This window comes from Trichoderma harzianum, assembly GCF_003025095.1.
Source record: "Trichoderma harzianum CBS 226.95 unplaced genomic scaffold M431scaffold_6, whole genome shotgun sequence".
NCBI lineage: Eukaryota > Fungi > Ascomycota > Sordariomycetes > Hypocreales > Hypocreaceae > Trichoderma > Trichoderma harzianum.
In genome coordinates this window covers 1349801-1376444 of record NW_020209254.1, presented here as the reverse complement: position 1 = coordinate 1376444, position 26644 = coordinate 1349801, and the positions used below count along the sequence as shown (strand labels likewise).

Genomic DNA, 26644 nt, shown 5'->3' with positions numbered 1-26644 from the left:
AAGCACATAGATGTACATCGAAGCCTTGGTGAGAACAAGAAAATATCACAGCGTATTACACATTTTTTGCAACTTCTTGGATCTCAAAAAAAGAAAAGAGCCTTAAACAAAAAGACCTCATCAGACTCCCATTAGATTCATAATATTTTTTTCCACATACAAAAAGTAAGTGCCGCCCTGCTTCCCCCCTAGACTGTAAAAGATGCCACATGTGCCACGCTAGAGTTTTTGGTATACAAAGAGCGCAAAAAAACAAGAAGGAAAATAGATTGGGAGGTCCGTCGCCATGATATGATGATATTCAATGCCCCAGAATGACGCACCAAAACACGCACAAAAAGGAAAGAGGAGAGGACATATACAACAAAAGTAGTGAAGGAAATCGCTTGATCGCTGATACGTAAACCGCTACCACATCTCGAAAGAGAGAGATATGCGTCAATAACATGTAAAAGAAAAGAGTATGCTAGATAAGCCTGTGTGAGATCTTATGTATAAGGGGGGTAAAGGGTGTTCTCTCCAAAAAAGATAACAATATGATAAGCCCATAGAAAACTCCTTTCAAGTATATCGTATGAGATATGCTTTTCTGTAGTGTGTATGATGATAAAAATGGTATTATGTGTTGTTGTGGTCGTCCCCAGCCCTGCCTTGTAGCTGTTGCGACCTTAGTCCGGCTCGTCGTCTTCTTCATCTTCCTGTTCCTCCTTCAAGACAGATTTAAATCGAGGCTCTCATAATTCCGTGGACTGATAAAGCACATAGAATGCGTTGCTCAAATAAAATCGCTTCGAGCATCTCACCGAAGCCTCCTTCCGTCCAGAAACTTTGGCGGATCAGCATTGTAGTAGCTCTGTTCAAACTGCATGGCCTTGCGCTGCTCATAGGCTGCCCGCTCTTCTTCGTCCATGCTGAAAGCCTTCTTGAGCCATCCAAACGCGCTCTTCTTCTTCTTGAGCTTATTGTCCACCGTTTTCGTGGTCCGTACACTTTGCGCCGTCCCGTCATCGTAGTTAATGGACGTCACCTTGCTCAGAGTGCTCATGCCGGCGTTGGACTGTTTGTTACGTAGATGGCGCGGCGGTACCAAATTCGAGCCGCCGCCCTGAATATACATAGATTGGCCATGTCCAACGGCGGTATGCGGTCTCTGCTGTAGTGGTGAATGTGGCGACGCGTGAACAGGGTGATATCGTTGTCGGTCCGATCGTGGTGATGGTATGACATTGAGCTGCGGGGGAGACATTTCCATATTGCTAGAGCTACCGGATGGATGGCGGCCATGACGTTCCGCATCAGACTCGTACGCCGAATCAAACTGGTGAGATCTCATCGTCTGAGGCGTGGTAGTACCAGGCGAATGAGCGTACATCTCCATGCCTTTCAGAGATCTTGGTGGAATCTGAATGTCCCCTGGTGGAATCATTTTTTGGGATACACGATCGCGGAGAGACGTCCTTCTCTGCACAATATCGCTGTCTCGCCATGTCATGGACTGGGCGCTTGCCGGAGTATACGGTGCGGATTGGAGTGATTGCAGGGTCGACTGAGATTCCGATCGAGCGTTGTGGCCAAGTTCATCTTTGATCAGTGGCGAGGGCAAGGGCGCAGGGGGCTGCGGCGTATAAGTCCGGGGCTGGAGAAGGAACACCGGCTCTTCCCCATGATCGCTATGAGCCATCTCAGTCTCTGGCTCACTCTCTTCAGTTTCCGCAACCGAGTCTTGGCGCAGGTGAATGTGCATTGATTGAGGGCTGGTGACGCCAAAGGTATTCGCGGTAGATTGCGGAGTGTACTGAGGACTATCAAGGGTAGGAGTAGCCGCGGTGGTAGCTGACTTTGGGCTGTTGATGCCAAAAGTGTTCGAAGTATGCCGAGTGGAACGGAATGGTGGAAGCAAAGGTAGACCACCTGGCAAAGGAAAGTCAATAGTGCTGGCATCATCCGAAAGGATAGAGCTGGGGGGCCGTTTATCTGAAGAGCCGCTTCGAACACTCTGTTGAGTAATAGATTGTGAGGGTGCATGATGCGGTATAGTCTTCAGTTCAGTCTTCAGTTCAAGCTTTGGGGGTTGGATATCCTCAGCGTTGGGCATCGGTGGCGCAGAGAATGGCTTGATGCTCGCCTGAACTTTGAATCAGCTATCGAGACCAACAAAGTATCGAGACCAACAAACACGAGAGGGGAAACAACTTACCCAAGTCCGCCGACTAGCCTCACCGGCTTTCTTTTCCATCTCGGATATTATGTTCATCAGGCGGATAATGAGGCTGTTGATGTCATGGGTACTGTCGCTGATTTTCTCAAATGCAATGAGCCATCCCTCCGCATTGCCGCTCATGGCATCAAAGATGTCAATGACATCTGGCTGGTCCCCTCGCCAGGCACCTTCGGATTGTTCGTTCAGCCAGTTGATGAAGATGTTGCTAGTCTGCAGCCCGGCTTCGATGTCATCGTCCCACTGCTTCATAGCCACATTAGTTCTAGCCAGAATGTGCTCAATCTTTTCATTGCCCTCGAGTATCTCCGTCCGAAACTTGCGGTCCTCGAGTAGCTGCTCAAACACTGTGACGTTGGACATGGGAAGCATCAAGTGGTCAATGCGCTTCTTTAGGTCCAGTTCCACTTGCTCAAGATCTTCGATTGTGACTTCTAGAAACTCGTCCACTTCGTCAATGTGGCCCTGGAGGATTGTCACCACTTGCGTATTATTATTGGCCATGCCGTTGAGCATCAGATATACGCCAAAAGAAATCTGAGCAACAAGTTTGGCCAATTCATGCTGGGTCTGCCCCGGTCGAAGCCTCCATTCGGCATCAAAAGCGGGCTCGTCTAGGCCTTGCGCAAGCACAGCTTCTCTGCGGCCCTGAGCGTCCAGCGCCCTCAGCTTTGGTTTCTCAACCACGATGCCACTCATCACCTCATGTAGCGACTCGGCAAAAGCATCCTGGAGAGCAGGAATAGGGTGAACGGGAATAGCTGGCGGCGGTGGCGTCGAATCGGAACCATGGTCGGACTCGTTGTCGTCCACATCCCCTTGATCGTCATCGTCAGACTCAGAGTCTCCCGCTCGTCGGTCGCTTTCAGAGTACCGCGCAGAGCTTAGGGTAGTGTTCGAAGGGGGCTCTTTGGCGCGGGGGGTATCTGGGGAGAGCGGAGACGACAAGGTCTCAACCTCGGGGAGCAGGACGATACGAAGTCCTCCATCGTCGAAGTCGAGAGGCGGCAAATGAGTAGTCGATGTCATGGTGGTGCAGATACTGCGTTATACGGAAAACAGCGAGGCCAAATTAAGCTATATCAGGATTTGCACAGCGCTGTGGGAATCGAGGGGCCCTGGCTGTGTACTAGGTAACTGGCAGAAGTCGGGATAGCTTCAAGATGCATGCAATGGCGATGATGCTGGTCTCGAGAGTCGAGGGGCGCTATCTACACCGTCAAGAGCTTCGTTTAGATTGAACCAACAGCCATAATATCCCCTTCCTAGTACAACAAAGAAACGATGGCGGGGTCGACAGCTCGAGGAGCCGCAAGCTCAAAATTGGTGCTCGATTCCGATATGATGAAGGGATCGTGAGCCAAGAGCGGGACAGATGTGAGTCCCAGACTGCCTGACCAGCTGGTGCCAGGGAGAATCAACGACGGCAAAGGCGAGTTGGATGGAAAGAGGCCGGCTAACCAACCAGCCAAGGCAGGCCTCTGGTGATGGTTTATGGAGGAGATTCGAGCGCGACCAGAGGGCGAGAAACAGAAACGAAACGTGCTAATGTTATTGCTGCCCACCCAGGCCCAGGTGTTTCTCGTCCGTGGCAGCTCGAGCCCAGACCACCTCCAAAGCGTCCCCGTTCGCCTGTTAGCGCAGGTCTGGCCGCTCACTAACGGCGCCTCGACTGCTAAATTGGGAACAAGGTGATGGGAGCCCGCCATCAGATCCCCTGGCTCTAGTGCCGCGGGCAGGGAAGAGCCAATGGGCGAGGGTCGAGCTGTTTCGCTGCGGCGTCTGTGCCTGAGCCCGTGCCGATGCCTGTCGATGCCTGTACAGTACGGAGTAAGGCTTCGATACCTGCTGATTGATGATGGACTCCTGAAGTGGCCAGTGCTGCAGCTCGAGCTCGAATTTGGGCTTGGGAGACGCGGCTCGCATGGACGGCCAACCTCATCAGGGGGGGCTCGACAACGGCCAGATGGGGCTCGACAGATTTGATGGTTCAATCTCAGCAGCGCCACTGCACGCGTACCTGAGATGGTAGCAGTGCTAGTCGCATTATGGGGCACAGTAGCAGCAACGAGTAAGATTTGCCTTGATGCATGTACAGTACGACGGAGTGGTCATTTTTCTTCCAAGATTTTCTTTGGGGTTGTTTTTTTGTTTTTTTTTTTTTTGTCTGGCGGAATTCACACCGGCCGGCCAAAGCGGTGTGCGCGCGTGTCCCGCCAGTCGTTGAATTCTGCACTGATGGCCTGCCGAGACATGGACGGGAAATAAAAAAAAATCTCGAATGCAAGGGCTGGTATTTAGCACTCGTCAGCAGATGCAAGGGAAGACCAGCTAATGATTCTACTGTACTACGAGTCGCAGCACCTTATCAATTGGCATTGAATTGAGCGGCAGAAACGGCTTGGTGGCGTGGCACAACATCAAAGATACGACTGCAGTATCGCTACCATTTTTACAAGGTACCCATAACGAATGGCTTTGCCTTTTCATTTTTAAAGCCAAGACATTCATCAATCAGCTCGATACCAGCAGGCACGCAAGACACGGCCCAGTGGATACGTCGGTTCGTCCAAGAGGCGATGATCAGCAGCAAACCCGATCTCTGTGGTCGAGACAATGACGATCCCCAAATTGCCTATGTAAACGTATCTGTAGCAAAAAGGCGATACGCGTGGTTGCAGAGATATCTCGAACTACGAGTACATGCTTGTCCTACTTGGGACCTGAATACCGAAGGGTCCGATTCCACCACACCAGCCTGGGTTCATACATGCGCTCTGTTTCCATCAGGCACAGCTGCATCTGCATCTGCATCTGCTCCGGTCTTTCGCCCCAGCAGTGGGTTACAATGCGCAGGCGAGTGGATGGCACCATCGACAAAGCCATTTTTAGCATTCGTCGGCTGCTAAGGAGAAGTGCAAATTTGATATCAGTAGAGTCAGTCCATCTCCGATCGTACCTGGAATACGGAGCAAGGCCCGTCGAAGGCCCGGATATTACGAGGCCCCGGACATGGCACGGCAAACCACCACCACCAGCACCTCGTTTATACGAGCAAAGCGGCCCAGAACGGCTATAACATTCGGCACGCACGTACTTGTACTCATATTCTATCCATCTAATCCGTACTAACATACCTCTCTTTGTTCGCGCATTTAGTACATCCACAGGCCAGCCGTGCACTTATCCTAGCCATTTTGATGCTTATCATCTGCTGTCAAAAAAAGGAGCCCAAAGTTGGTGGTCAGCTTGCATGCAGCTACACACGCCGCCCGCTTGTCGTCGCAAGCATAGCAAGGAGCCAACTTCACCGACGGCCGTGACTATTATGTGTCCAATTTCAGCGCCTCTTTGAGTTATTGGCCCTACTACTAATCTGCCAATACTGTTCCAAGTGGTTCACAGTTTTAGCCGCATCCTGTGCCGGGGTGCCGTGGGCTCTTCATTTCAGCAGCCTTGGCTACTCCGTACTTTGCCACCTAGTCCTTTTCACAGGCGAGTTCTTGTTTTGTCTCCCCTCCTCCCTTTTTTCTTGGATTCGTTTTTTTTATTTTAATCGAGAGCCATTCATTCCCTCCATGCATCAAATCTCGGAGATTGATGGAAAGCTTGTTTCCCCTGCCTGTCAGTTTGTTGCCATATATATTTCCAGGGGCTTCGGAGCGCGGCCTCACAACATTAACATTAGCGCGAGGGTTGTCTCGGTCTTTGCTGGCGGATGCGCGCGACTGCGGCTATGTGCTGGCGCAGTCTGTTTCTCCCCCATTTATCGAAATCATGTTTCTCAAGTCGTGTCAAGTGTCTTATTTACATCTTTTCTTGGCACGCATCCAATTCGCAAGGTGATGCCTTCATGTTCTTCCGTCTCTTCCATTAGCGTAGTTTAGAGAGGCTGTGCACGTATTTCTTAGCATTGATACCCTTTACCACTCCAATTTCGCAGAGTGGGCATCTTTTTACGCGATGGGGGGGTTATTTTTTACCACAGACAAAGAAATCGACCCATCCATTGGGAGGCTAGCAAATAACAACCGTTAGACTACGGAGTAGTAGAAGCCATAAGCCTGAGACTATCAAGGCCTGCCAGCTGTTGCAGACTACGACTACTCGTACGAGTGCCGGTGCCCGCATGAGCTCCTCTCATCTGCACGACAGCAGCAGCTCTCCTACTGTACAACTCCCGGCATCACGGCGCCATCCGGCAAATCCTCCCAAACGCTGTAGCCCTGTTACTTCCCCCATCTTCACCTCCCCCACTATCAAAGTGATCAACACGATCGGTGGCCCAGAAGTGGATGGCCTGCAAGTTGCCGTGATCATCGCGCAAGGGGAAAAGCCTAGGTGGCGTCAGTGCTTGCAAGTCCACTTCCAGGCTTACTGAATCCAGCAAGTTGGGAAACGATCAGTGGTTGTGTTACCAAAGCATGTGGGCAAGCTGTGATGAGCGTCACTTACACAGCTACGAGTATTGAATGGAGAGAATATAGTGCATAATATCCACGGATCAGATGTTGTAGATTTTATTTTATTTCATTTCTATTTAATTTTCTTTTGTTTCGGTTGCCTTGTCACGTTCTGCATCCCTAGACAACTAATATCAATGGATAGCATCCAATCAGTTATTAAGTGAAAAGACACTCCTGTGACATTTAGTTTAATGCAGCATCCCTTGCAGCATCCCCAGAACCGGCATTCAGCATCTGCACCAATCTCTCAACCCCCACGGAGTAGGCAGGTCCAGACTACATAGGAAATGGAACATTAGTCAATTGACCTTGTCTAAGGGGTTGACCATCTTAGAAATTGGCACTGATTGATGGCATAAGCAAGATTATGAAATGTCCCATGAAGAAATTAGCTCACGTCTGCCGATATTGGAAATGGGCCTTCTGTCACTAGTCCATCCGAGCCTGTCAAGCATCCAAGGGAGTGGTCACCTTATCCAACGACCTGGAGCCTACGGGACTGAGACATCATGGTGAGAAGTAGAAGAAGCGCCTTTTATCTACCCGACCTCTAAGTCTCAACCACTAATATGTTAGATAAATATAAGACTGCATAATTCGAAGGCGAATATTGGGCTTCACTTTTGCTCGAATTTTTCAGTCTGATAAAATACCTAATACTAGATTCATTCTTCAAATACCCAACTATCTTTGAATATCCGCTATTATTACTATCCTCATACAGTGTCTTCTAATATCACTACACCACTCGACTCCATAGTATCTGCAGATTTTACAACCAAAGCCAACGTTGGGTAGCATCATGCAATTCGGGCCATCTTTTCCCATCTCTCCAGATTATCCCGTAGTTGCTCCGTATTCTTGATTCAAGGTTACACCTGTCACGGCATTGCTTCCTCGAGTTCATGCTCTTTCAGGAAGGTGTCATTCATTACTGCACATTGGTTTAATATGAAGCCAGTGTACTCCGTACTAGACGTTATGCTCTAGCTCCCATTCATCTTAGTTCCCCCAAATGCCGTTCAAAGTCGTGCGCCACAGATCTGAATTAGACGACACATTGCTCTGTAACAATGAAATGCACCCGGTATCACGCATTGTGGATTTATATATCATAGCCCATCTGGTAAGGAAACGTTGCTAGATGCAAGCTCGTCGAGTCAGGTCACCATCAATGCCCTAAACTGAAAACATGTTAACATATCATAACAGAGCCCAGCTCATCTAGATGTAGACTTCTACCTAATATCGGCGCGATATATGACCGATCTAACTGCATGTACGTGTACCTAACCCAAGAGACCCCCCTTCCCTATCCCTTCTAATTGAGCGAAAAAAATAAAATGCCCGCTTTACCTCTAATGTTACATACACTTCTTTTCTATCAACATTCACGCTAACACTTCATAGTGATGCCCTTCCGCTTCTCCGATTCGCGAATCTCAAACATGATTTGAATGCCGACAAATAGACAAGATGATGCGGTGAGAATAAAGACAACCCCTGAACATTGTCCACACGTTAGTACAAGGTTTGACAGTCAATGAGAGTTGGAGTTTTCAACGTACCTGACCAATCATGCAGAATGCTGCTGAGAATGCTCTGTAACCCGTCCAGACCAACTGCAAAGCCAACCAAATTGGCAGAAATCATCATAAGCACATTTGCCACAGCTCCAACGCAGCAGAGCATGCGATACTCCGTAGGCCGGTTCTCCCACTTCTTCTTCGGGAACAAGTAGCTGGCAGTCCACTCCGGCACCATGAAAATAACAATGAGCCAGCCCCAAATAAGCAGGCGGAGTTTGATGTCGTGCCAAAGGGCGACAAATGTGAAAACCAGTAGGTACGTGATGACGGACCTGGCCGAAGACCGCCAGTTACGAAACGAGGAGCCACCAAGGGGGACGTAAATGTACCGGATGAGCCAGCGATTGTATGAGCGATGCCAAGCGCGCCAGAAAAGCTGCGTGCTGTAATTGTTGCTCACGCATCGGACCATGTTCTCTGGCGGGTCAATGCCATCCACCAAGGCCCAGAGGCGGAACATGCGCCAAGGAAGCAGTAGCTTCAGCCAGATGATGTGGAGGTTGAAGAAGGACAGGAGACTGAGCTGGGCAGCGGTGTAGTCGCTCCACACAGGAGCGGCTTTGCTGATTGCGCCGACGTAGTCGTAGTGTAGGACAAGCTCCATGGAGAGGAGGACAAGTAAGAATCGAATGCCGTACCGAATAGTGCGGGGCCATTCAATGCTCGCGGCGCGATACTTGGATTGGGAAATGTAGTCGTTGAAAGTTAAGATTGGGCCAGCAATATACAGCGGCGCATACAATGCGTAGGCCAGGTAGTTGCGATACGAGAAATCTCTAATGTCTGCAGGAATCGAAATTCGGTCGCGCTCGGAAAGGCTGGCGGGATCCAATCCCTTCTTCTTGGGTGTATTAGACGCAAAGTGGCAATTGAAAGCGGATGTGGCCATGTGCTTACCTCTAGAGAGTTGACGTTGCGCTTGTCGATGCTCCAATAGTAGTCCAAGTTGAAACTAATGAGTCGCAGAATGGTAATGTTGAAAAGAATGTCCCAGCGCTTGAGAATTCCTCCCCAGTTATCCAGCCAATAGCCCCAATGCGCCAGCGGTCCCCATGGAGGGCCAACCCAGTTGGCCATAAGCTGGAACCTGTATCCCATGGTCAGTTCATTAGCAAACAATGTGCTAATATTGAAGATCCATGTTGCCGCGGGGATGTATTGCCGGGGCAGCTTGGTCGCAATCTGATAGTTGATGCCGAGGATGGCGAGAATTTTGAAGGACGATATGCCGTGAAGAATGACAATGAAGATGATGGCAAAAACAAAGTCAAAAGTGGCACGCTGATCCAGTCTTGTCGAGCCTCTGCTGCCTCGAGCAGAGGGCTTATACACAGATTCCCATCCCTTTCGCAGCAATGGGTGAAATATCAAAAGGCCCGTCATGACAGGGAAGTTGCCTCGGAACGTGTTGTATTGCGCATCGGAGTTGTCGATTTTTCGGCCCGGGATCCATCCGTCGGAGAGGTACCGTTCATACTTGGGATATCTAGGGTCAGAAGCTGCCCGTGCTGTTAGCGTCTTGTACATCGCATCTCGGGGTTCGGATTGGGGATTCCTTACGCTTCGACACATCATAGGCTATCCAGAACATGTACGGGACCACGAAGATGAAGACGAGATAGTAGAGGAAGAACTCGGGCGTCCACCATTTCGACGGCGGAGCTGAGCTTCGGGCCTTGGCCGCAGCCTCCCTCTCTATGACCACATCGCCGCGAGAATCAATGACTGTCTGGTAGGGGACGGAGGTCGGGGAGGTGAATCGCGTGTCGAGGGTGTCGAGGTCGTAGACCTTGCGCAGATAGCGAAGAAGACCCATGGTGGCTGATCTGGGTCCTGGCGAGCTGGGTTCAGCACATGTTGATCCGATTGGGTGGGCGGTTGCAATGGCAGACAAACAAACGAGTGATGCTCTGGCTGGACACAGCAGAAACGGCAAGCTGTTGTCTCGTGAGGCTCGACAGAAACAGCGGCTAGGTGGGGCTTAGCATCTCAGCAAGCGACGCCCCTGAATCCTCGGCCCCACGATTTGTGCGCTACTAGTACTGGTACTTGTGCTGCCGCTAATGCCCTGGGCTCCATACTTGCGCCGAGTCTATTTGCATGTACTGTTACTCCATTCGTAACCATCCTAACACTTGAAATTGCTTCACCTACCTACCCTATGAAGTTCACATCTTCTAAGTTGTCGTCGTGATATTCGATGGGTTAGTGATTTCAATGGCGGTTGCGATTCTTGAAAACACGAAAGCAAGTTTAGTCAAAAGAGCATCTTAAAATATGGCAGTGGAGTGCGATTGCCAGGGATTTAATGTCGGTATCGTCTCAACAAATGGCGATGCAACTTCCAAGTCGCTTGAAAGATCTATCATGGCCTCACTGACAACTCTGACGATAACACCACTCATCTGGGTTGTGGAGCACATCATTAACAGTTAACGAATAATAGCCAAGAGGGAAGATAGAGGGAAAGAAAAAAAAAAAAGGCGTTTCGTGATCATAAGAGCCGTAAAACACACATCACCGATACCGAAATCTTTGCTTGGAAAAAATCAAGCGGCGATAGCATAGGCTACAGCCGACTATATGTGACATAGATTCACGCAATTCCGCCAGCACATGCAGGACAAAAAGCAAAGAGCTTACAGTTGGCCTCAATATGTGGCACCCGTGGATGGCGACGCAGCCAATAACTCGAGGCTCACGAGGAGAATTCTACAGGCCCACGAGGCTGATGCGGCTCTCTAAATAGCCAGTCAAGACGAGCCAGGCAAGCAGGCGGCAAAGTTGTACTGTATGCGTTGGCGTTGCCGCAGATGTCACTCTTGTACGAGCCTTGAAATTGTTTTCCCTAGAGCCCTCCTTCAACGAGCAAACCACCTGGACGCGCGGTTTGCTGCATGATGATCAAATATGTTTGCTTTTTTCTCTCCCTCTCCCATGTTCAGCTTCCCCTCTCCTCCCCCTGCAAGGCGTTAAACAAGCCAGACGAGGGCGAATGGGATTTCTGGCCTCGGAATGGGCCCCAGGGCCTTGTTGAGGTGTCCAAGCCACATGCGCTTTTCTATGCCGCTCATGGTGGTACCAGTCGAGGTTATAGTGGAAACTTGAAGGCTGAACAATGTTTGCCCAGTCGCAGCGTCGGACATGCGACGCCTTGGGTGTTGAGAAGATCACGACTCTCTGCGGCTTCCCCCCCTTAAAAGAGCTATGAAGAACCTTTGTCAACTAATCTGAAACTCATCATATTGATGTTAAATAACTATAGTATTCAGCAACTGCTCCGAACACGCGTGTGCCAACGTCGACCTTACCATGTGTGAAGTTAAACTCTCCATCTGCGCCCACTGCGGGAAAATCTTTGCGGCAAAGATGAAGTACTGCGACCCAGTCAAGGACAAGCTGCTGGTAACGGACAGCGCTCCATTCGAAATCAACTCGTCGTTCAATTGGTCCCCGATGGAGGGGTGCGGCGGCCTGCGAATCCATCCCACGGCAAACCTCGACGCCTGCAGAAATGACCTCTCGAGGCCCGAGGTACCCTTCGACCGACCGACGGCGGCGAGACCAAGCTCCAGAAGCCCTTACCCGACGCCAATGGCGCTCCAGCGGACGGACATACGAGAGCAGCTTCCTCCGCTTGTGGGCATGGAACAGCAGCAGGGGGTGTCCATGATGCCGCTGGGGTCAGATGTGCAGCTTCAGCTGCAAATGCAAATCCAGATGCAGACGGAGCCGCCGACTGGAGACACACCATCGGTTGGGTCGCCATCATCTTCGTGGTCGGGGTCGACTGTATCATACTATTGATCTGACCTCGTATCATGACCTCGGCCTTGACTGGGACTCCTCTGGCTCCGTCTTCCGTACTGTATACCGCCGGACATATACCCGCTCTGCGGCAGAAAGATGACACACCCAAGGATGGGGAGCAGGAGTGGAGGTGGCATTTCCTGAAAGAAGTTATATCGATCAAAGCAGCCTAGTCATATTCACTCAAGTTTTCAAAAGTTTCTTCACGGATTGGTGTGTGGCAGCAGCCTGGACAGGATAAGCACTGCTACCAAAGAGAGGATGGGGGCATGGCATGGTTAGTGAAGGGACACCGAAGGGAGTAAATCCTAGAGGAATATGTTTGTTTGGCTAGCTGATGTGTATCTTGAAGGTGTGTGTTTGCTGGGAGCCTCGAGGTGACGACAGTGTCGTCGGACCAGCCGGCTTTAAGGGTACCACGCGAGTTTTTCTGGGCCAGAGATTTGTCGTTCATGGTCCTCACCACAAAGTGTTGCTGGATTTGGGCTGTTGGTTGGTCATGATGTTTGCTTTAGCCAGAATCGAAGGGGTGTGCTTTCAGCCCGGCAGAGAGTGTGTGTCTCCGTACTTCGGCAAGGAAGCGCTGGCTTCAGAGTGGCGCCGCCGTTGAAGAATCAAAACGGTAAAGAACCCGCGCGCGAAAGCTACGATTCTCTTTTCTTGCAGAGGCTGGGGCGTCATATGCTATATCCATGCAGGTATAAGATGTCCACAATGAAACCCCGTTATCCAGATAGGAGAGCACACACTCCTTCATTCTCTTCGGGCCGTGTAAATGCCCCGAGAGTGTGGAGGGCATGAATCTTGTGCATCCTGAGAGCACACCTGAGTCCATTCACAGTACCTTATCCAGCGTTGGTGAATATGAAGTAAAGAGCTCTTGACTCAAGGGGAGCTTTTCCCATCGGCCTCTCTTTCGTGACAACAAGAAGCTCCGGCCAACAACTCTGGGCCGTAAACTATACATGTAGTTCTTGCACAGCCTTCCAACTCCACGGTTTCCGGCTCCGCGGGATCCTATTCCGGGCCTATAAAGCATACAGAGAGCGGTCCATGGATGGCCACCACGGGATACTACCATGTCGTTTCTATCAGGCTCAAGTTATTAACACCTAAATCCGTAATCTTCGCCGATTGGTACTTACCAATGTAGTTGCGTACATGTACTGTGTACAGAGTACGATGTGTATAGGATTGGCCGTTCATAGGAGCAGACAGGCGCCGTCGAGATGCTCCGCACGAGCATGGTTTAGATGTCACCTACATGAGGGCATGCCGGATATACATGTAGGCACGTACCCAGTTACAGGTCGTGTAGCCAGAGCCCAGGTACAGGGGCAACTGGCGTGGCAAGCGTGGATGTGTCGGACATTTTAAATTGGGGACCCTATGATTTCTTAAGACCGACGAGTCGGCCGCTTCGGACGTTGGTTATGCCCTGCCTGGGTGAGTTTTGTTGCGCGCTGGACGACGAATCGGCTGCATCGTGATTGACATTTTAGTTGTTGTTGGCAGTTAGCTGCGAGAACTGAGGTGGAGGGTCGGCCAAGATCTTGAAGATCCTGGTACAAGACCCCCTGTGATCCCTTGGCTTATTTTTTTTCTCACGCTGCTTTTTCTCGTGCTTTTCTTTTTTGGAATTTTAATATCCCGGGATTCGGGCGCTGTTGGTTAACCACGAAGGCGTCATTTCCGTTTCGTCGGCCGAGAGTGCGGACCATGTCTGCGGCCATGTGGCTCTGATAGCCGCGACGGGGGCATTGACCTACATACTCCGTCCCCATGTATTCCATCTTCATCGGCTGGGGGGGACGGTGAACGGAGAGGCGACTCACATAGGGACTGGGACGATGGGACGATGTGACAGAGACCGGGCTGGGACTATCTGCCGGATAGGTTTGTTTTTCGGCTGTACGTTAGGCTGCAGAGCCACGTACGAGTACCGGAGGAGATGTGAAGGGGCAAAATGTTGCGTAGATGGCGGCACGCGATTGCACAGGCTGGATCAGCTTCATCAATTTGAAATGCGCAGCACAGTACGGAGTACGGGATAGGTGCATGTGCTCCGTAATCTCCAACAATGTCGTCGTTGTTCGGCAGCGGCCGCCTGGGGCAAGTGGGCAGCCCTGTCTGTAATTGAGTTGAGCCGCTAACCTGAGCTCAAGTCGATTACAGGGAGCAGCAGCGGCAAGGAATGCTGAGTTTCATGATCGGCTGACAAGGTAGGTAGCCGTTTATTACCCATGGGTGCTTATTTGGTCGATGGAAGGAATACAGTGTAGGATTAGATTTGTATGTGGTGTTGCAATATTGAATGAATGACTGCCCCCGTCATCAAATTCCTTCTTTTTTGGTGAACAAGGCAAGGGCTATGCGTCGGGCTGAGTGAACGGGCAAGATCCATTGTATAGCACCTACCCTCTACGGAGCATGCATGGATCGTATCGATTTGATTGCTCGACTTCCAGGTTGATTTAATTGGAAAGAACAAACACTGTACATGCAGCATTATGTGACTCGTATCACTTGCCGCCTGGTGGCCATTACGCGAACCTTGCCGGCACTCTACCTCAACACAATCATCTCGGTGCTTGTGCTTGTTAATTGTCATCGCCATCGCCATCGGCGTTCCGGGTCGGTTTTTGCGCTGGTTGGCCGATGGGCGAGAGGTCAACTGACAGCAGGCAAGACACGAGCGGGAGTACCTGTGATACGTGCTGCAACTTGGCATACGCACATGTACCTCAGCCGTGCTCGCTCGCTCACAGCAACATGCCTGATCCAGATTACGTGCAAAAGCATGGAACATTGATCCAGCAATCCCTGGCATCTCCAGGCACAAGGCCCTCGGCGGAACACACATGATGTAGGGCTAGCATCGTGCAATTTATTGCTCCGGGCTGCTAAGCCCATGCATCCATCGTGCTCCCTACATGTACATGTGTCCACACCCAGCGCGGACATGGACCAGTTGAGCTCTTGAGTTGAGTTGCGGCCAACAACATTCTGGACGCCACCGCACGATGTCGACGCCTGATGAATGGAACCGGTGCTCCAGCTAGCAGTCCAGTCTCCATACCGGAGCCGTTTAATCTTCGTGTTACTGCAGTAGCAGCATCGTCTACTGTGCTGCTGCCAACCAACACCCAAACCAACACCTAAACCTGGCACCACGGCTCAGCAGGGTGGGCTTCCGGCCGGTTGGGGCTTGTCTTGTGGGCCGTAGCAGCGTGACTGGGGTCGATCGTGAGCCTCTCCAGGCCAGCACAAGCACAGCACAGCGCATGTGAACATGAAGCTAGGCGCAGACCATTGCCGCAAAGTCGGCCCCGGCGTCTTTTTCGTGTGTGCCGGCAATGCGATGCGCCTGCGCGTGGTGGAGCCCGCCTGTCTCGCCCGCTGCAGTCGCCGACTCGCCCGCTGCTTCAGTGCAACTCCAGCAGCCAATGGCACTGAAAGCCGCCCGGCCCGCTGCCCGACCGGCGTTTGCATCGGCCGCTCAGACGGACGGCGATAAGGCCCAGGCGGTCGTGGATCTCAATCTCTCATCTCATACCATGCCGGTCCCTTGTCTGATCTGGCGTTGTTGGCCATGGTGCGGCCGATGGCTCGCAAAAATAGCCCTGTGCGTCTCGCAGAGTCGCGCAATAACGGCTCCAGCTCTCTTCTCACACTCTCCTTCACTCGTACACACCCGTGCTCGTGTCGTTTTGGGGCTGATCTTGTCTGCTTCTTGGATGGCCGCTCGGCACCGTGAAGCCAGCCAGCCTACCGAAGTCGCCTACCTCATTACCTTCTACAGTAATATCGTCGTCGATGGGCCCCCCTGGCTAATAATAACTACCTGACTCTCTGAGCCTGTTCTGTTTCTGGCTCTGAGATTTAACCGTCAACTCAAACATCCAACGCCCGCCGGTTGCCAGTTCCGCTTTGCTTCACCGGCCCTCGAGACACTCACTGAGACTGAGACTTCTAATTTCAATCTCAACTCCTACCGGAACGACACCGCTCAAACTTCTTCAACAGCTGCAGCCATCCGGAGCGTCTCAAACAGCACAAACCATTGAGCTGTTACCCAACATCGTGTCTCGCACTCCCGATATAGGTGTTGCAACGGGAAAAATTCGTGTACGATACACATACACACGGTATCCCGATTAGCTAGCCAGCCAACAAAATTACATGTACGTTGGCCCTCCTTTCCTTGTCGACCCATCTATCTCAGCCTGGCACCCAACGCCTTTTGTCATGCCTTTACGTGTCCCCATCATATCATTTCCCTACATCGATCTGTATCAGTCTGTGATGCCAAGGCCCTGTTGATTGCTGCCGTCACATGGGTCCGGCTGCCCACCCTCCATGTAGGAGTAGACGACGAGCCTTTTAGCCATGAGAGCCTCCATCTCGAATCCCTTGCCACCTATATATCTTGTCTCCTCACCCGTTGCCTCTCCATCTGTCTGCCAAAGCCGGCATACACAGGGCACTTACTGCTTTTTCCTGCCTTTGCTGCATATTGCCGACTGGAATCGGATATACATCGTCTAGACCTTTCCAGTGGGGAATGAGCAATATATCTCACATTTCATATATCACGGTTCCTCTGTCAAATATTGAATCCTTCCTCTTCCGTTGCTTTTCTCTTTTGCTCCCTTCTTTTTCCCCTGATTGCAAGCCTCATCACCTTCTCTCCCATTCGTCACCTACAGTAGCGCAAATTGCACACATCTCCGCAGACCTTGTCTTATTGATGGGTATGGAAGTGTATACTGTATAAGAGCCTCCAAGTTCGGTCATCTAACTTGCTTGATAGATTCCAGGGGTTTATACTCAAACTCTTCGTTCAGGGGATCGACGCCTCAGAGGTCCAGCGAACAATCCATTGAGTCAGACATGGATCCAGGGTCTTGCCATATGGCCTCGAGATTCTACGAGATATTGAAAGAATCAGGGCTCCAGAGACAGTTGGAAAACGGCTGGGGACAACCTCCCTTGGATGATGCTACGGCAGGTTCCGCATCAGCCCCCAGTGCTGGATTGGGTCAAGGCAGTGACTTCAGCCGACCACAGTCTCGACAAGGTCCCAAAACATTGTCCCCATCAGGCTCCCGCAAGCATCGAGAGGGAGGGAGTCACAAAAGTCGCAAGTCTAAAAAATCTCGGAGTGGCCAAGTCAAGGAGGAACACGATGATGACGAAGAAGAAGATGGTATGGAAACGATCCCGCCTGTTCAAGGATCGAGCAAGCCATATTCTCCAAGCAGTGATTCTCAAGCCACGGAGTCGAGCGAGGAGCGTGGAACATCTGGTTACAAGTTGAATGGGCAAGGCTATGGAAGCCGCGAATACATGAGTGAGCTGGACTCGGAGCTGGACACTCTCAGAAAGCATCTTCTTCAGCGTGCCAACGCTCCCAGAACATTCCCCTAGCCGATTTCTTGCACCGGCACTTACGACATGGAGCACACACATTTGTATTCGGGGGAAAGAAAACCCGGCGTCTCATATGCATCGATTGGTCCGGCACACGCATCTATCAGGGCAAGCCTGTTGATTTTACACATACAAAGCGATGCTGAGGCGCTAAGGAGTTATGGATTTGGATTGGATATTATGCTTGAAGCGATAAAGAAGGAACCGGGATCTCTTACAATCGGCGGCGATAGCGAGGCGGACTAAAGGCATACGGATTATGCCAGGATCTTCGCATTCCCTTCTCCTTCCTCTTCTCTTTGTATTTTCTCAAATTGCTAGCTACATATAAAATCAAGCAAAATAAGAAAGATAAAAGCTGACTTGGTGAACGTGCGAGCAAATCAGAGACGCCGGCCAAACGCATGATACTACTCAATGGGGTTGCCGGCCGGTAGCCACGCGCCAGATCGGCCGAAAGACGACACCCATCAGTCGGCCGCTCGCTGTTCCCGAGGCAAAAGAGGTGTGGCGTACGACCCTCCCTGCAGACCAGTTGAGAGTTTCACAGAACTTATCGGCCGAATGGCCTAAAAGGCGGGCACGAAAGAGGAAACACGCGCCTGCAGGCAGGTGTATGTACATGAATGAGTACATGTACTCTTTGCTGCGAGTGCGGCGACGACGACCGAACTTGGAACTACTAAAGAACCAACAAGGGTCCGTACCTACTTCTATACTTGCAGGTATCGTACTTGTCACTGGGCTGGTTTAAATAAGTACTTGTCCTCTCTTTATTCCGTAATGCCGTGCTGTACGATGAGAAAAGCGGGTGGAGCCACGCTCAGGTTCCGGACGCAGATAGATACTGTACATAGTGTGGTGCATTGCGCTGCGCAGGATCTCGGCAGCGGAGGAATCAGGTCATTGATTCATTGTCTTTGGCCGGAACATGCATGATTACGGCTCGCTTGCATGCATGCAGGGTTCTTGTTGGGGGGAGTGGCGTTTTTGACATAGAAGATAGATACATGCAAGCAACAAGTTTGAGATTTTCACCGAGAAACTTGTTTTTGTTTTAGTCACAAGTTTGTTGGTCGAAGCATGAAGAGAGCAAATGAAAAAAGAGGGGCAATAGACAAGCATTCCGAGAAGGGATCAAGACAACATGAAGCTTGGAATTGCACTGCACCGAAGTAGGAAAGAAAACAGAAGGAAAGCAAGGTTCGCTGCATTGGCATTGATTTTGGACCTTGTCTAGCTTATAGACTAATGTAGGTCGCTCCAAGTCAACTCTTCTACATCCTCTGGGTGGTCTAGTTGGTTCATGGCGTTCGACTGTAATGGGTAACATCTCATCGAAAAGTCGGCGGTTCGATTCCGTCCCCGGAGAACAATTCTCCCCGGAGAAGAGTTACATTTTTTTTTGACATCTCTTTTTGCAACTCAATTGTTTTTTTCAGTTCCTTCCTTTTAGTTTTTTTCCCCTCTAGGGTTTCCTTATTTTCATTTTTGGTCAAGTAATCAGGTGCATTGTTTTCTTTTCACCTTTGCAACACCATTCTTCTTCTTCTCAACACATTGCGACTATTTTTCTTCGCCCGCTCTCCACTCTCCGATCTTGCGATGGCTTCTTGATCTTGTTTGTGTCGCCGGAGCAGCATCAAGAGCTCGGAGTGGTCTAGTTGGTTCATGGCGTTCGACTGTAATGGATAGCATCTCATCGAAAAGTCGGCGGTTCGATTCCGTCCTCTGAGAACAATTTCTTTTTTTTTGGTCTCTTTTTTGGCCTCGTTTTATTGCCGCTTTTCGTCCTACCTAGCTATCTAAGCTTCATGCTTCTATGTGTTGAGACTCGAGGTATTGGTAGTTGTGAAGTATGGAACCCTCTTGAAGCACCGCTCCAGGAGATGGCATCAACTCAACTACAGACTATGGAACTCGCATTATTGAAGGTATTTATTGAGGTATAACGAAATGACCGGCAGGATCTATTAGCTGTAAGCATGTCACGCTCGTCCTTGGTATGACTGAGAAGCTGATAATCATAGGCGCGGCGCACCAGGTGTTGGTCCAATTTTTTTTTATTTCACGTTATTCTCGACAGCTACCTTTCATATTCTGAAATCACCCATATTGCAGACAAAACCAGCCATGTTACTCTTACAACATACGCAGCCCACTCACACACTCACACACTCGTCACCTTCATCTCCTCCCTCGTCTGCGTCTTCGACCGTGTCCGCCCCCTTGAGATTCTTCATGCTCTTGTAAAAGACGAGCCATCTCACGCGGTACAATATCTAGCCCTCGGTCTTGACGTATCAGTCTCTCAAGGTCCCTTATGGCCATGATACTTTGACGTCTGGTGTCTTCGAGTTGATCTTCTAGCGCGTCTGTAACGATACGAAGCTGTTCAATCGCATGGTCAACCAGGTCTACATCCCCATCAGCCAGCGGATGTAGTTCTGGGAGCCGGCTGTTGAACGGGTGATCAGGAGGATGGTATGGGATAAGGTGACCGACAAGCGGAGGGAGAACAGGTGGGAAAAGGTTAGGGAAAACACCAGGGAGAGAAGCGCCAGGAAAAGCGCCAGGGATAGGGAGAGGAGGCTCCTCCTCCTCCAAGAAGGGGAAGAGAGCAGCGATCGGCGGAAGACCAATGGGACCCCGGTTCAAGTTGTTTGGACGGGCAACCGGAGCGTGCTGCCGATGCTGAGGCGGCCGCGGAACATCTCTGTGTGCCGGAATCTCCATGTGCTCGGCCTCATTGCGCCTTGCGATTGGCTCCTGCGCGCGGTTTGGGGCTGGGTTTCGAACTGCCGTTGGAACAGAAGCGCCAATGGGGGCGTAATCGACCGCCGCTAGAGCGACTTCGTCTTCCGGATCATATCGCAGCTGAGGAATCCGGGGGATCCCATCAACGTTGCTAACTAGATGTGCTCTTCCACCGCGCAAGATGGGCCGGCGGCCTGGCCGTTCTCGCACGGGCACGCGCATGTCGAAGCCGTTGTATTCAGGGCAACTGCATCGCCTTCTCCAGTCGCGGCCGCAGATATAGCAGAATTCAGCACCGCAAAGACAGCTATGACATGGAAACTGGTGGTTAGCCCACAGGTTTTGGGAACAAAGGAAAAAGAAAAAGAAAAGGGGGGTCCTCACCTCATGTGATTACATCCGTCTCTCAAGCCTATCACGACGCCGCACCTAGGGCAGCTCACGAGCCCCTGGCTGTCCATCATATTCAACAACGCCTCGTCATCCTCCTCCTCTCGACACGGCAAGCCTCGGTGTGATCTACCGCCACAAGCAGCACATGTCGCCTTGCGGCACGACGGACATGTGCCCATAGCAGTGGCATTGTCTTCATCACGGGCGGCCGGCTGGATGGCACTCGCCGGGATGAAGGATGCGCAGCTTGGGTCATGGCAGTACAACCGCTCCCCTGGTTGCACGCTGTATTCGGCCGACAATTGACGGAACAGGTGGACCAGTGCCGGACGCTGGGCGAGACGGACTGTGGCCTCGTCAAAGGGCCTGTTGCAACAGCCTGTTGGGAAATCTACCTCGGAGCGGAGGCCGACTCGGATATTCTCTCGGAGGCAGTGGCCACAGTAGTGACATCCGCACGCGAGAGTCACATCGCTTTTGGAAGCGCAAACGATGCAGCCGTCTACGGGTTCGACTTCTTCGCCGTCGTCCTCTGGCTCCGGGGAGCCTCGCAGCAGAAGCCGTATCTCGTTCGCCGATAGGTGGACGCGGTGCCGCAAGTCTTGAACTTGTGGGCTTTGGAGTCTTTCCTCGGCGATTTCATCGTCGGACATGATACGCGAGACAATGTACGATTGTTCATCCTCCGGCAGCATAGATATTGCTAGTATGGCTGCGTGGGCTACTTCTGTCTGCGTCATCGATTCTCTGCCTTCGGGGGGTAGCACTTCCATACGCTCGACGATGTGGAGTAATACGGGATGAAGCTGCTCAATGGGTCGCAATCTCTCTGGCTCTTGATCGAGGGCAGGGAGACGCTGGCGATTATTGAGATTCGACATGGTTATTTTTATTTTTCGTAGTAGCTTCTGGAAAGTGTTTGGTCTTGTTCGTTCTTCGGGTTGAAAAGTCGTAAGCTGTCCTTTACTGTTGCTATTCCAGCAGAGCAGATAGCTCAGGTTCCAAGACGACGGCATAGGTCGAGCTTTATAGGTCAAGGGCAACACTCAGTCGATTTGAATATATCCTGCGCTCCCTATGTTTGCTCAAATCAATATTCCTCTGAAGTGATTCCTGGCCATCAATTTATTGTTCAATCACTGATACTTTTTGGCTGAGTAGGAAGTCATGATAAAGTTTGTCTACGTGGCGGTTTAATGGAGACGTTTTCATGTATATGTCCTTTTTACTTTATTTGCAAACCTAGCAGGTTTTGTTTACTTGGATAGGGGGTTTCTGTAGAAGAAGAGGAGTATATCGTCGATGAGTAAGTGAAGGACGGGAGAATGCTAAAGAATGATGCTTCCGTCAAACTGATCAAGTCTGATGCAGGGTCTTTCTGAGGACCAAGATTCGTGGTAATTGACATCGTACCGGAGAACAGACATCACAGTTCTACAAGACAGAATAAACGTCATTCATCACCAAAAAGGGGGGGCATGGGGAGGGGCCACGGGGACACTAGGGAGCCATTCGAATGCGAGTGAATAGGAGACACCTATGAGGATACGTAACATAGCTGCGTATAGCTTCACTCTCTCGTTAGACAAGTTCAACTGCAAGTTTGGCAAGAATATCTGTAATAAAGGCATGCTGAATTTTTTTTAATGCTGCCACTCTGAAATGAAACCCTTCAAATCCGAGAGCGTGATAAAATGGTATACAGTCAAAGCGCATATTTCTTCAAAGCCAGGTTGCTGCCAAGAAACGTAAAACTAAGAAAAAAAAAATTGTCTTTACAGGACAAGGGTATTTCGCAGATAGAGTATGCAATATCCATAATCCAGTTCGTCTTTGCCCGCGGAAACACGAGTAAAAATATAAAAATCAAAAAGAGCAAAAGGAAAAGGAAAAGAAAAGAGCATCCCATGGTCCATAAATCACAGTTAAGCCATGACGCTGGCAAGTAAAGGGGAACCCTCCTGGCGTCCACAACTCCCAAGATATCCACATGTTAAGCACAATCAGAGATGCTCCAAATAAAACAAAAACCCAATGGTGCCCTTAGCCAAGTCCCTCCAGTATTCCATATCCACCTCCCTAAAAATAAAATAAACCAAAAATAGTTTGATGCACCCGGAGTCATGTACCTTTGGAGATCCCCCATAGCCGTTAATAGAGGGGTTGGTAAGAGTAGTGATAAAAAAAAACAAAATAGGTAACCAATAAGACCCAAACGCCGTAAAACTCCGTTGCGTCGAAAACTCCATCGCTGATATAATTCACATGTCACATGAAAGGCTGAAAGAGTAATAAGAGCCTTCCCTTCTTACACAATTAGAAAAGAGAAGGGAAGAGAACAAAAAAGAAGTGTCCGAGATATGAACACGGCACGCAGCTCCATGTAGTAAAGAGAAGATGGAAAGTTGTGTGCGTCGCCTTTCAATAGCTAAAGTCGACATGTGCCATCGTCGGTACCGACTCCTTATTGTCGTTTGATGCCGTCGTGATTTCGTTGCCGTCCCCGAGATGGGCGTTGGGGGGCATGTGGATGGTGACTGAATTTGAGTCGCCCAGGGTAGTGTCGGCGCTTGATTGCGAGGTCGTCGTTTGTAGTTCATGATCTGGTGGAGGCTGGGCGCTGGGTGACCAGCCCTCGTCGAGTATCTGCTGGAAGCTCCAGCTGGGCTCGAAACTCTTACTATTCCAGGCATGATCCACTCGTTCGTACATCTCGTCAATCTGCTCCAAGCTGATTTTACTTGTCTCGTACACCATAGCCCAGACAAAGAAGACGGCAAGGATACAAAAGGCCCCCCATATGAAAAAGATTTTGGTGCCAAAGCCAGCCGTACCCGGACCGCTGCCCACCAGGAAGGGCGTGCTGTATCCGATGCCAAAGTTGAGCACCCAGTTGGAAAACGTTGAAATGGACATGGACTTTGCGCGGACTTTGAGGGGGTAAATCTCCGACGTTACGACCCACGCCACGGGGCCCCAGGACGCAGCGAAGAAGAAGATATTGATGGAACAAAAGACAATTAGTATAGTGGTAGATGCCTCCTTGAGGCCTTCGCCAGCGGCAGCAGCAAATGAGGCCATGAGCAGTTGGCAGCAGGCCATGCCGATGGCGCCGACTATCAGTAACTTTCGTCGACCCCAGGACTCTATGACAAAGAGGCCGACAAACGTGGAGACGAAGTTGATGATTTGGATGATGAGCGATTTGGTGTAGGGGCTGTCGACGCCCGAACCGCCAAAGAACGTGGTGCTATAGTACATGATGAAGTTGATGCCGGTGAGCTGTTGAAGCATTTGGATGCCGCATCCGGTAAAGGTTCGGCGGCCTAGATGAGGGGAGCCTACGAAGAGTTCCTTGTACGAGTCCGGGCCTAGTGTCAGTTCGTACTGGTGATTGGCGACGATTTCCTGAAGTTCATCGAGAAGGGCTGGGTGGGTGATATCGAGGCGTCGGAGGCGACTGAGCGAAAGGCCAGCGGCCTCTTTGTTGCCTTTTTTAACTAGAAACCGGGGAGTTTCAGGAAGGAGTATGAGACCTCCGGTTAGGATGAGGGCGGGGACGAGCTGGAGTCCAAGGGGGATTCGGTAGGCGGCTGGGGATTTGATTCTGGAAGTGATGATGTTGATGATGGAGGCAGAGAGAAGCCCTATGGTGATGGAGAGCTGATAGGCGCAGACTAGGGTACCACGTATCCACTTGGGAGCCATTTCGGACTGATATAAGGGAATGAGGACTGACACGGCACCAACACCGAGGCCAGCCAAGCACCTGAGAGATGGAGTCAGTATCCGCGTGCACGTTTGGGGCCAAGTCACAGGCCAAGCATAGATCCGAGCGTATATGGGGCGGATGAAGGTTGAAGATGTGGGAGAGAAACCTACCTTCCGGCTAACAAGGCGGCAGATCCCTCAGCAGAGACTTGCAGGATGGCTCCAATACAGAAAATGGCTACAGAGAGGAGCATGCTTCGTCGACGTCCGAGAGTATCACCAAGGGGGGCGGCGAGGAGGGATCCAAGAGCGGTGCCGACGCTAAGAATGGCGACGATGAGGGCCGAGTCTTTGGCGCAAATGTCGTCGTTTACGGTTCGATCGTTACATGTTCCAAACTTTTGTTTAAACTCATCCATGGCAAGAATGCCGTTGATAGCCCTAGACACAAAAGCCAGTTAGTTATGGGCGTTGAATGCTGGCAAGACAATAGACGGCGAATAAGACAGCCCGAATATAATGACGAAGAAGGAAGGTGCATGTTAGAAAAACAAAAAAAATCTTGAGAGAATGAGTGCAATCCAGATGTCTCCCCAAGTCTCGACGGCTGCAAATTTCGTTCCACATTCCCTTGTCGTGGTGCGAGAGGATGGTATCCTCGAACGAAAAAGAGACAGCATGTCCCGATGCAGCATTAACCGCACCAATCCACCCATAATACAACAGACAAAAGGAATCCCACGCCATGGTGTTGACGTTTTCGCTTCTCGACGACAAATACAGTATGGGGCGACAACAGATACGACAAAGAGATCGGAATGGTTCGGTGCGAGGGGCGGGCGAGGGTCGCATTCACGGGCGACAACATGGTGCTGCTGCTTACCCAGTATCGTAACCAAAGAGCAATCCACCAGAAGCGACAAAGAGGCCGACCATGATGGCTGGCGCCGACGAGCCAGCGACATTGTCGGGCTTATGCCAGCCCATGGCGATGGCCATGGTGACGGTGTTTGAGCAGTCAATCCAGGGCTTCAGGCGTTGCGACGCCCTTTCGCGTCGAGGCGGACGGCGGGACGAGCGAGGATTCGACGATGGCGGGTCGCCGGGATAGCGCTTCGAGGCGGAGTGACGAGCGAGAGTTGACAGAAGATCAGAAATGAGATCTCGCAGCGAGTCGTATGAGAGAGCGAGAGGCGAGCAAAAAGGCTGCGGCGAGGAATCGTCACGGGCGAGAGTGGGTAATATTCTCTGCGTTTCAGTGGAAGATGGGGGGGCGCGGAGACCAAGAGCAGAGGCAAGGGTTGGGACGCTGGCGGGCCTTTGGGGCCGGACTGCGCTAAAAGTGTGACCACTGGCGGTGCTAACGGTAGCCAGAGCAGGCACTAACAGCGACGGCAGAGGCACGGTACAGTGCTAGAGCAGAGACGACGGGCAAAACGAGGCGCTGTCGCACAAGCAAGTTGAGTAAGCGGACAGGCACCAGACAAGGACGAGACGAGTTAAAGCACGGGGCGAGGCAGGCGGCGCAATGCCTTAGGCGACGAGGTTTGCAAGCATTTGATGAGCGTGAGCTGGACTAGACTTGGAGGCTTTTTACGGCATGGGAATCCAGACTTGACAGCCAAGCGGGTTTCGACAGCCTCGAGCCTTGGGGGGCCCTGAACCTTGAAACCGGCCTGGGCTCTGAATCTTGGCCCGTCCACAGGGAGGCTTCGAGCTGGAACTGGGTTTTGTGGGCCGCAACGTGATGCGCGCAAGCACCGCAGCGATCCAGATTTGGCGGCGGCCGCTTGGGTCGATGAAGCCGAGTGAGCAGCGCAAAAAGGCAGAAGCACAGCAGCGGGAAAGGCAAAGGGAAGGGGAAGAAACGGTGCGGCGCGTGGGCAAAAGTGAGATTCGGGGCGACTCAAAGTCAATGGAGGCGGGAGGGCTAGCAAGCGAACAGGAAGCGATCAGCACCAGCAGCATGGCGCTGACGCCGTCTGATTGGCCGGGCTGGCCTCGTGGTGCGCCCCACCCTGCAGCGGCCTGGGACCGTCTGGGGCAGGAGAGGAAGGCCCTGAAGGAAAGCCCTGGAGCAGCCCTGGAGGAAGCCCTGAAGCCTCGTGTGGTGTGTTCCGGGCCGTCCAGTCCATGTACAGGCATGTACATACGTGCGTACAGGCTTCTAGCCGTCTTCCATCCTCTGCAAGGAATCGCAACGTGGGTTTGATCTCGCAAGCACGAGGCGGCACGGCACAGATGCGATGCGATGCGATGCGACATTA

At 51.3% G+C, this 26644-nt stretch overlaps 9 protein-coding genes and 2 non-coding genes across 11 annotated transcripts; 5 read left to right on the top strand and 6 right to left on the bottom strand.

Annotated features, from left to right (window-relative positions):
• Nucleotides 1-769: 769 nt before the first annotated feature.
• M431DRAFT_433327 (hypothetical protein) lies at nucleotides 770-3365 on the bottom strand. Its single transcript, XM_024915116.1, has 2 exons — nucleotides 2198-3365; nucleotides 770-2125 (listed from the first exon to the last, which is right to left on the bottom strand). Exons 1-2 carry the CDS (start codon nucleotides 3245-3247, stop codon nucleotides 800-802), a joined length of 2376 nt encoding a protein of 791 aa, XP_024774586.1. The 5' UTR covers nucleotides 3248-3365; the 3' UTR covers nucleotides 770-799.
• A 1305-nt stretch (nucleotides 3366-4670) lies between these two features.
• M431DRAFT_530993 (hypothetical protein) lies at nucleotides 4671-5922 on the bottom strand (the record flags this gene model as incomplete). The annotated part of the gene is made up of 4 exons (XM_024920809.1): nucleotides 5356-5922; nucleotides 5178-5291; nucleotides 4973-5120; nucleotides 4671-4853 (listed from the first exon to the last, which is right to left on the bottom strand). The coding sequence occupies exons 1-4, from the start codon at nucleotides 5427-5429 to the stop codon at nucleotides 4671-4673; spliced, it is 519 nt and encodes a 172-aa protein (XP_024774585.1). The 5' UTR covers nucleotides 5430-5922.
• Nucleotides 5923-7813: 1891 nt separating this feature from the next.
• Nucleotides 7814-10198, bottom strand: M431DRAFT_508330 (hypothetical protein). The gene is made up of 4 exons (XM_024919094.1): nucleotides 9834-10198; nucleotides 9171-9772; nucleotides 8253-9114; nucleotides 7814-8187 (listed from the first exon to the last, which is right to left on the bottom strand). Exons 1-4 carry the CDS (start codon nucleotides 10087-10089, stop codon nucleotides 8081-8083), a joined length of 1827 nt encoding a protein of 608 aa, XP_024774584.1. The 5' UTR covers nucleotides 10090-10198; the 3' UTR covers nucleotides 7814-8080.
• A 1387-nt stretch (nucleotides 10199-11585) lies between these two features.
• Nucleotides 11586-12080, top strand: M431DRAFT_482086 (hypothetical protein; the record flags this gene model as incomplete). The annotated part of the gene is made up of 1 exon (XM_024916011.1): nucleotides 11586-12080. The coding sequence occupies one exon, from the start codon at nucleotides 11586-11588 to the stop codon at nucleotides 12078-12080; it is 495 nt and encodes a 164-aa protein (XP_024774583.1).
• A 3163-nt stretch (nucleotides 12081-15243) lies between these two features.
• On the top strand, nucleotides 15244-16326 carry M431DRAFT_433197 (hypothetical protein). The gene has a single exon (XM_024915114.1). It carries the CDS (start codon nucleotides 15440-15442, stop codon nucleotides 15929-15931), a length of 492 nt encoding a protein of 163 aa, XP_024774582.1. The 5' UTR covers nucleotides 15244-15439; the 3' UTR covers nucleotides 15932-16326.
• On the top strand, nucleotides 16290-17622 carry M431DRAFT_433180 (hypothetical protein). The gene is made up of 2 exons (XM_024915113.1): nucleotides 16290-16837; nucleotides 16897-17622. The coding sequence occupies exons 1-2, from the start codon at nucleotides 16648-16650 to the stop codon at nucleotides 17511-17513; spliced, it is 807 nt and encodes a 268-aa protein (XP_024774581.1). The 5' UTR covers nucleotides 16290-16647; the 3' UTR covers nucleotides 17514-17622.
• A 1142-nt stretch (nucleotides 17623-18764) lies between these two features.
• M431DRAFT_86083 (hypothetical protein) lies at nucleotides 18765-21547 on the bottom strand (the record flags this gene model as incomplete). Its single annotated transcript, XM_024923637.1, has 4 exons — nucleotides 18765-18833; nucleotides 19794-20580; nucleotides 20658-21349; nucleotides 21434-21547. 4 exons carry the CDS (start codon nucleotides 21545-21547, stop codon nucleotides 18765-18767), a joined length of 1662 nt encoding a protein of 553 aa, XP_024774580.1.
• M431DRAFT_t104 lies at nucleotides 18801-18888 on the top strand. The gene has a single exon. It is a non-coding gene; the product is annotated as a tRNA-Tyr (tRNA).
• M431DRAFT_t105 lies at nucleotides 19166-19253 on the top strand. Its single transcript has one exon. It is a non-coding gene; the product is annotated as a tRNA-Tyr (tRNA).
• Nucleotides 21548-23001: 1454 nt separating the features above from the next.
• Nucleotides 23002-24933, bottom strand: M431DRAFT_433156 (hypothetical protein). Its single transcript, XM_024915112.1, has 2 exons — nucleotides 24549-24933; nucleotides 23002-24435 (listed from the first exon to the last, which is right to left on the bottom strand). The coding sequence occupies exons 1-2, from the start codon at nucleotides 24794-24796 to the stop codon at nucleotides 23088-23090; spliced, it is 1596 nt and encodes a 531-aa protein (XP_024774579.1). The 5' UTR covers nucleotides 24797-24933; the 3' UTR covers nucleotides 23002-23087.
• A 796-nt stretch (nucleotides 24934-25729) lies between these two features.
• M431DRAFT_433117 (hypothetical protein) lies at nucleotides 25730-26597 on the bottom strand. Its single transcript, XM_024915111.1, has one exon. It carries the CDS (start codon nucleotides 26526-26528, stop codon nucleotides 25971-25973), a length of 558 nt encoding a protein of 185 aa, XP_024774578.1. The 5' UTR covers nucleotides 26529-26597; the 3' UTR covers nucleotides 25730-25970.
• Between the last annotated feature and the right edge of the window lie 47 nt (nucleotides 26598-26644).

Bases quoted from the DNA above. Each gene is read 5' to 3' on its own strand.
- M431DRAFT_433117 (XM_024915111.1), bottom strand. From the start codon at position 26,528: ATGTACATGCCTGTACATGGACTGGACGGCCCGGAACACACCACACGA.
- M431DRAFT_433197 (XM_024915114.1), top strand. From the start codon at position 15,440: ATGCGATGCGCCTGCGCGTGGTGGAGCCCGCCTGTCTCGCCCGCTGCA.
- M431DRAFT_433156 (XM_024915112.1), bottom strand. From the start codon at position 24,796: ATGGATGAGTTTAAACAAAAGTTTGGAACATGTAACGATCGAACCGTA. The intron at 24,436-24,548 runs GTAGGTTTCTCT...TCCATCTCTCAG, and splicing joins GCCGCCTTGTTAGCCGGAAG to GTGCTTGGCTGGCCTCGGTG.
- M431DRAFT_433180 (XM_024915113.1), top strand. From the start codon at position 16,648: ATGAGCAATATATCTCACATTTCATATATCACGGTTCCTCTGTCAAAT. The intron at 16,838-16,896 runs GTATGGAAGTGT...CTTGCTTGATAG, and splicing joins AGACCTTGTCTTATTGATGG to ATTCCAGGGGTTTATACTCA.
- M431DRAFT_433327 (XM_024915116.1), bottom strand. From the start codon at position 3,247: ATGACATCGACTACTCATTTGCCGCCTCTCGACTTCGACGATGGAGGA. The intron at 2,126-2,197 runs GTAAGTTGTTTC...TTCAAAGTTCAG, and splicing joins AGGCTAGTCGGCGGACTTGG to GCGAGCATCAAGCCATTCTC.
- M431DRAFT_508330 (XM_024919094.1), bottom strand. From the start codon at position 10,089: ATGGGTCTTCTTCGCTATCTGCGCAAGGTCTACGACCTCGACACCCTC. The intron at 9,115-9,170 runs GTAAGCACATGG...AATACACCCAAG, and splicing joins GCAACGTCAACTCTCTAGAG to AAGAAGGGATTGGATCCCGC. The intron at 8,188-8,252 runs GTACGTTGAAAA...GACAATGTTCAG, and splicing joins CATTCTGCATGATTGGTCAG to GGGTTGTCTTTATTCTCACC.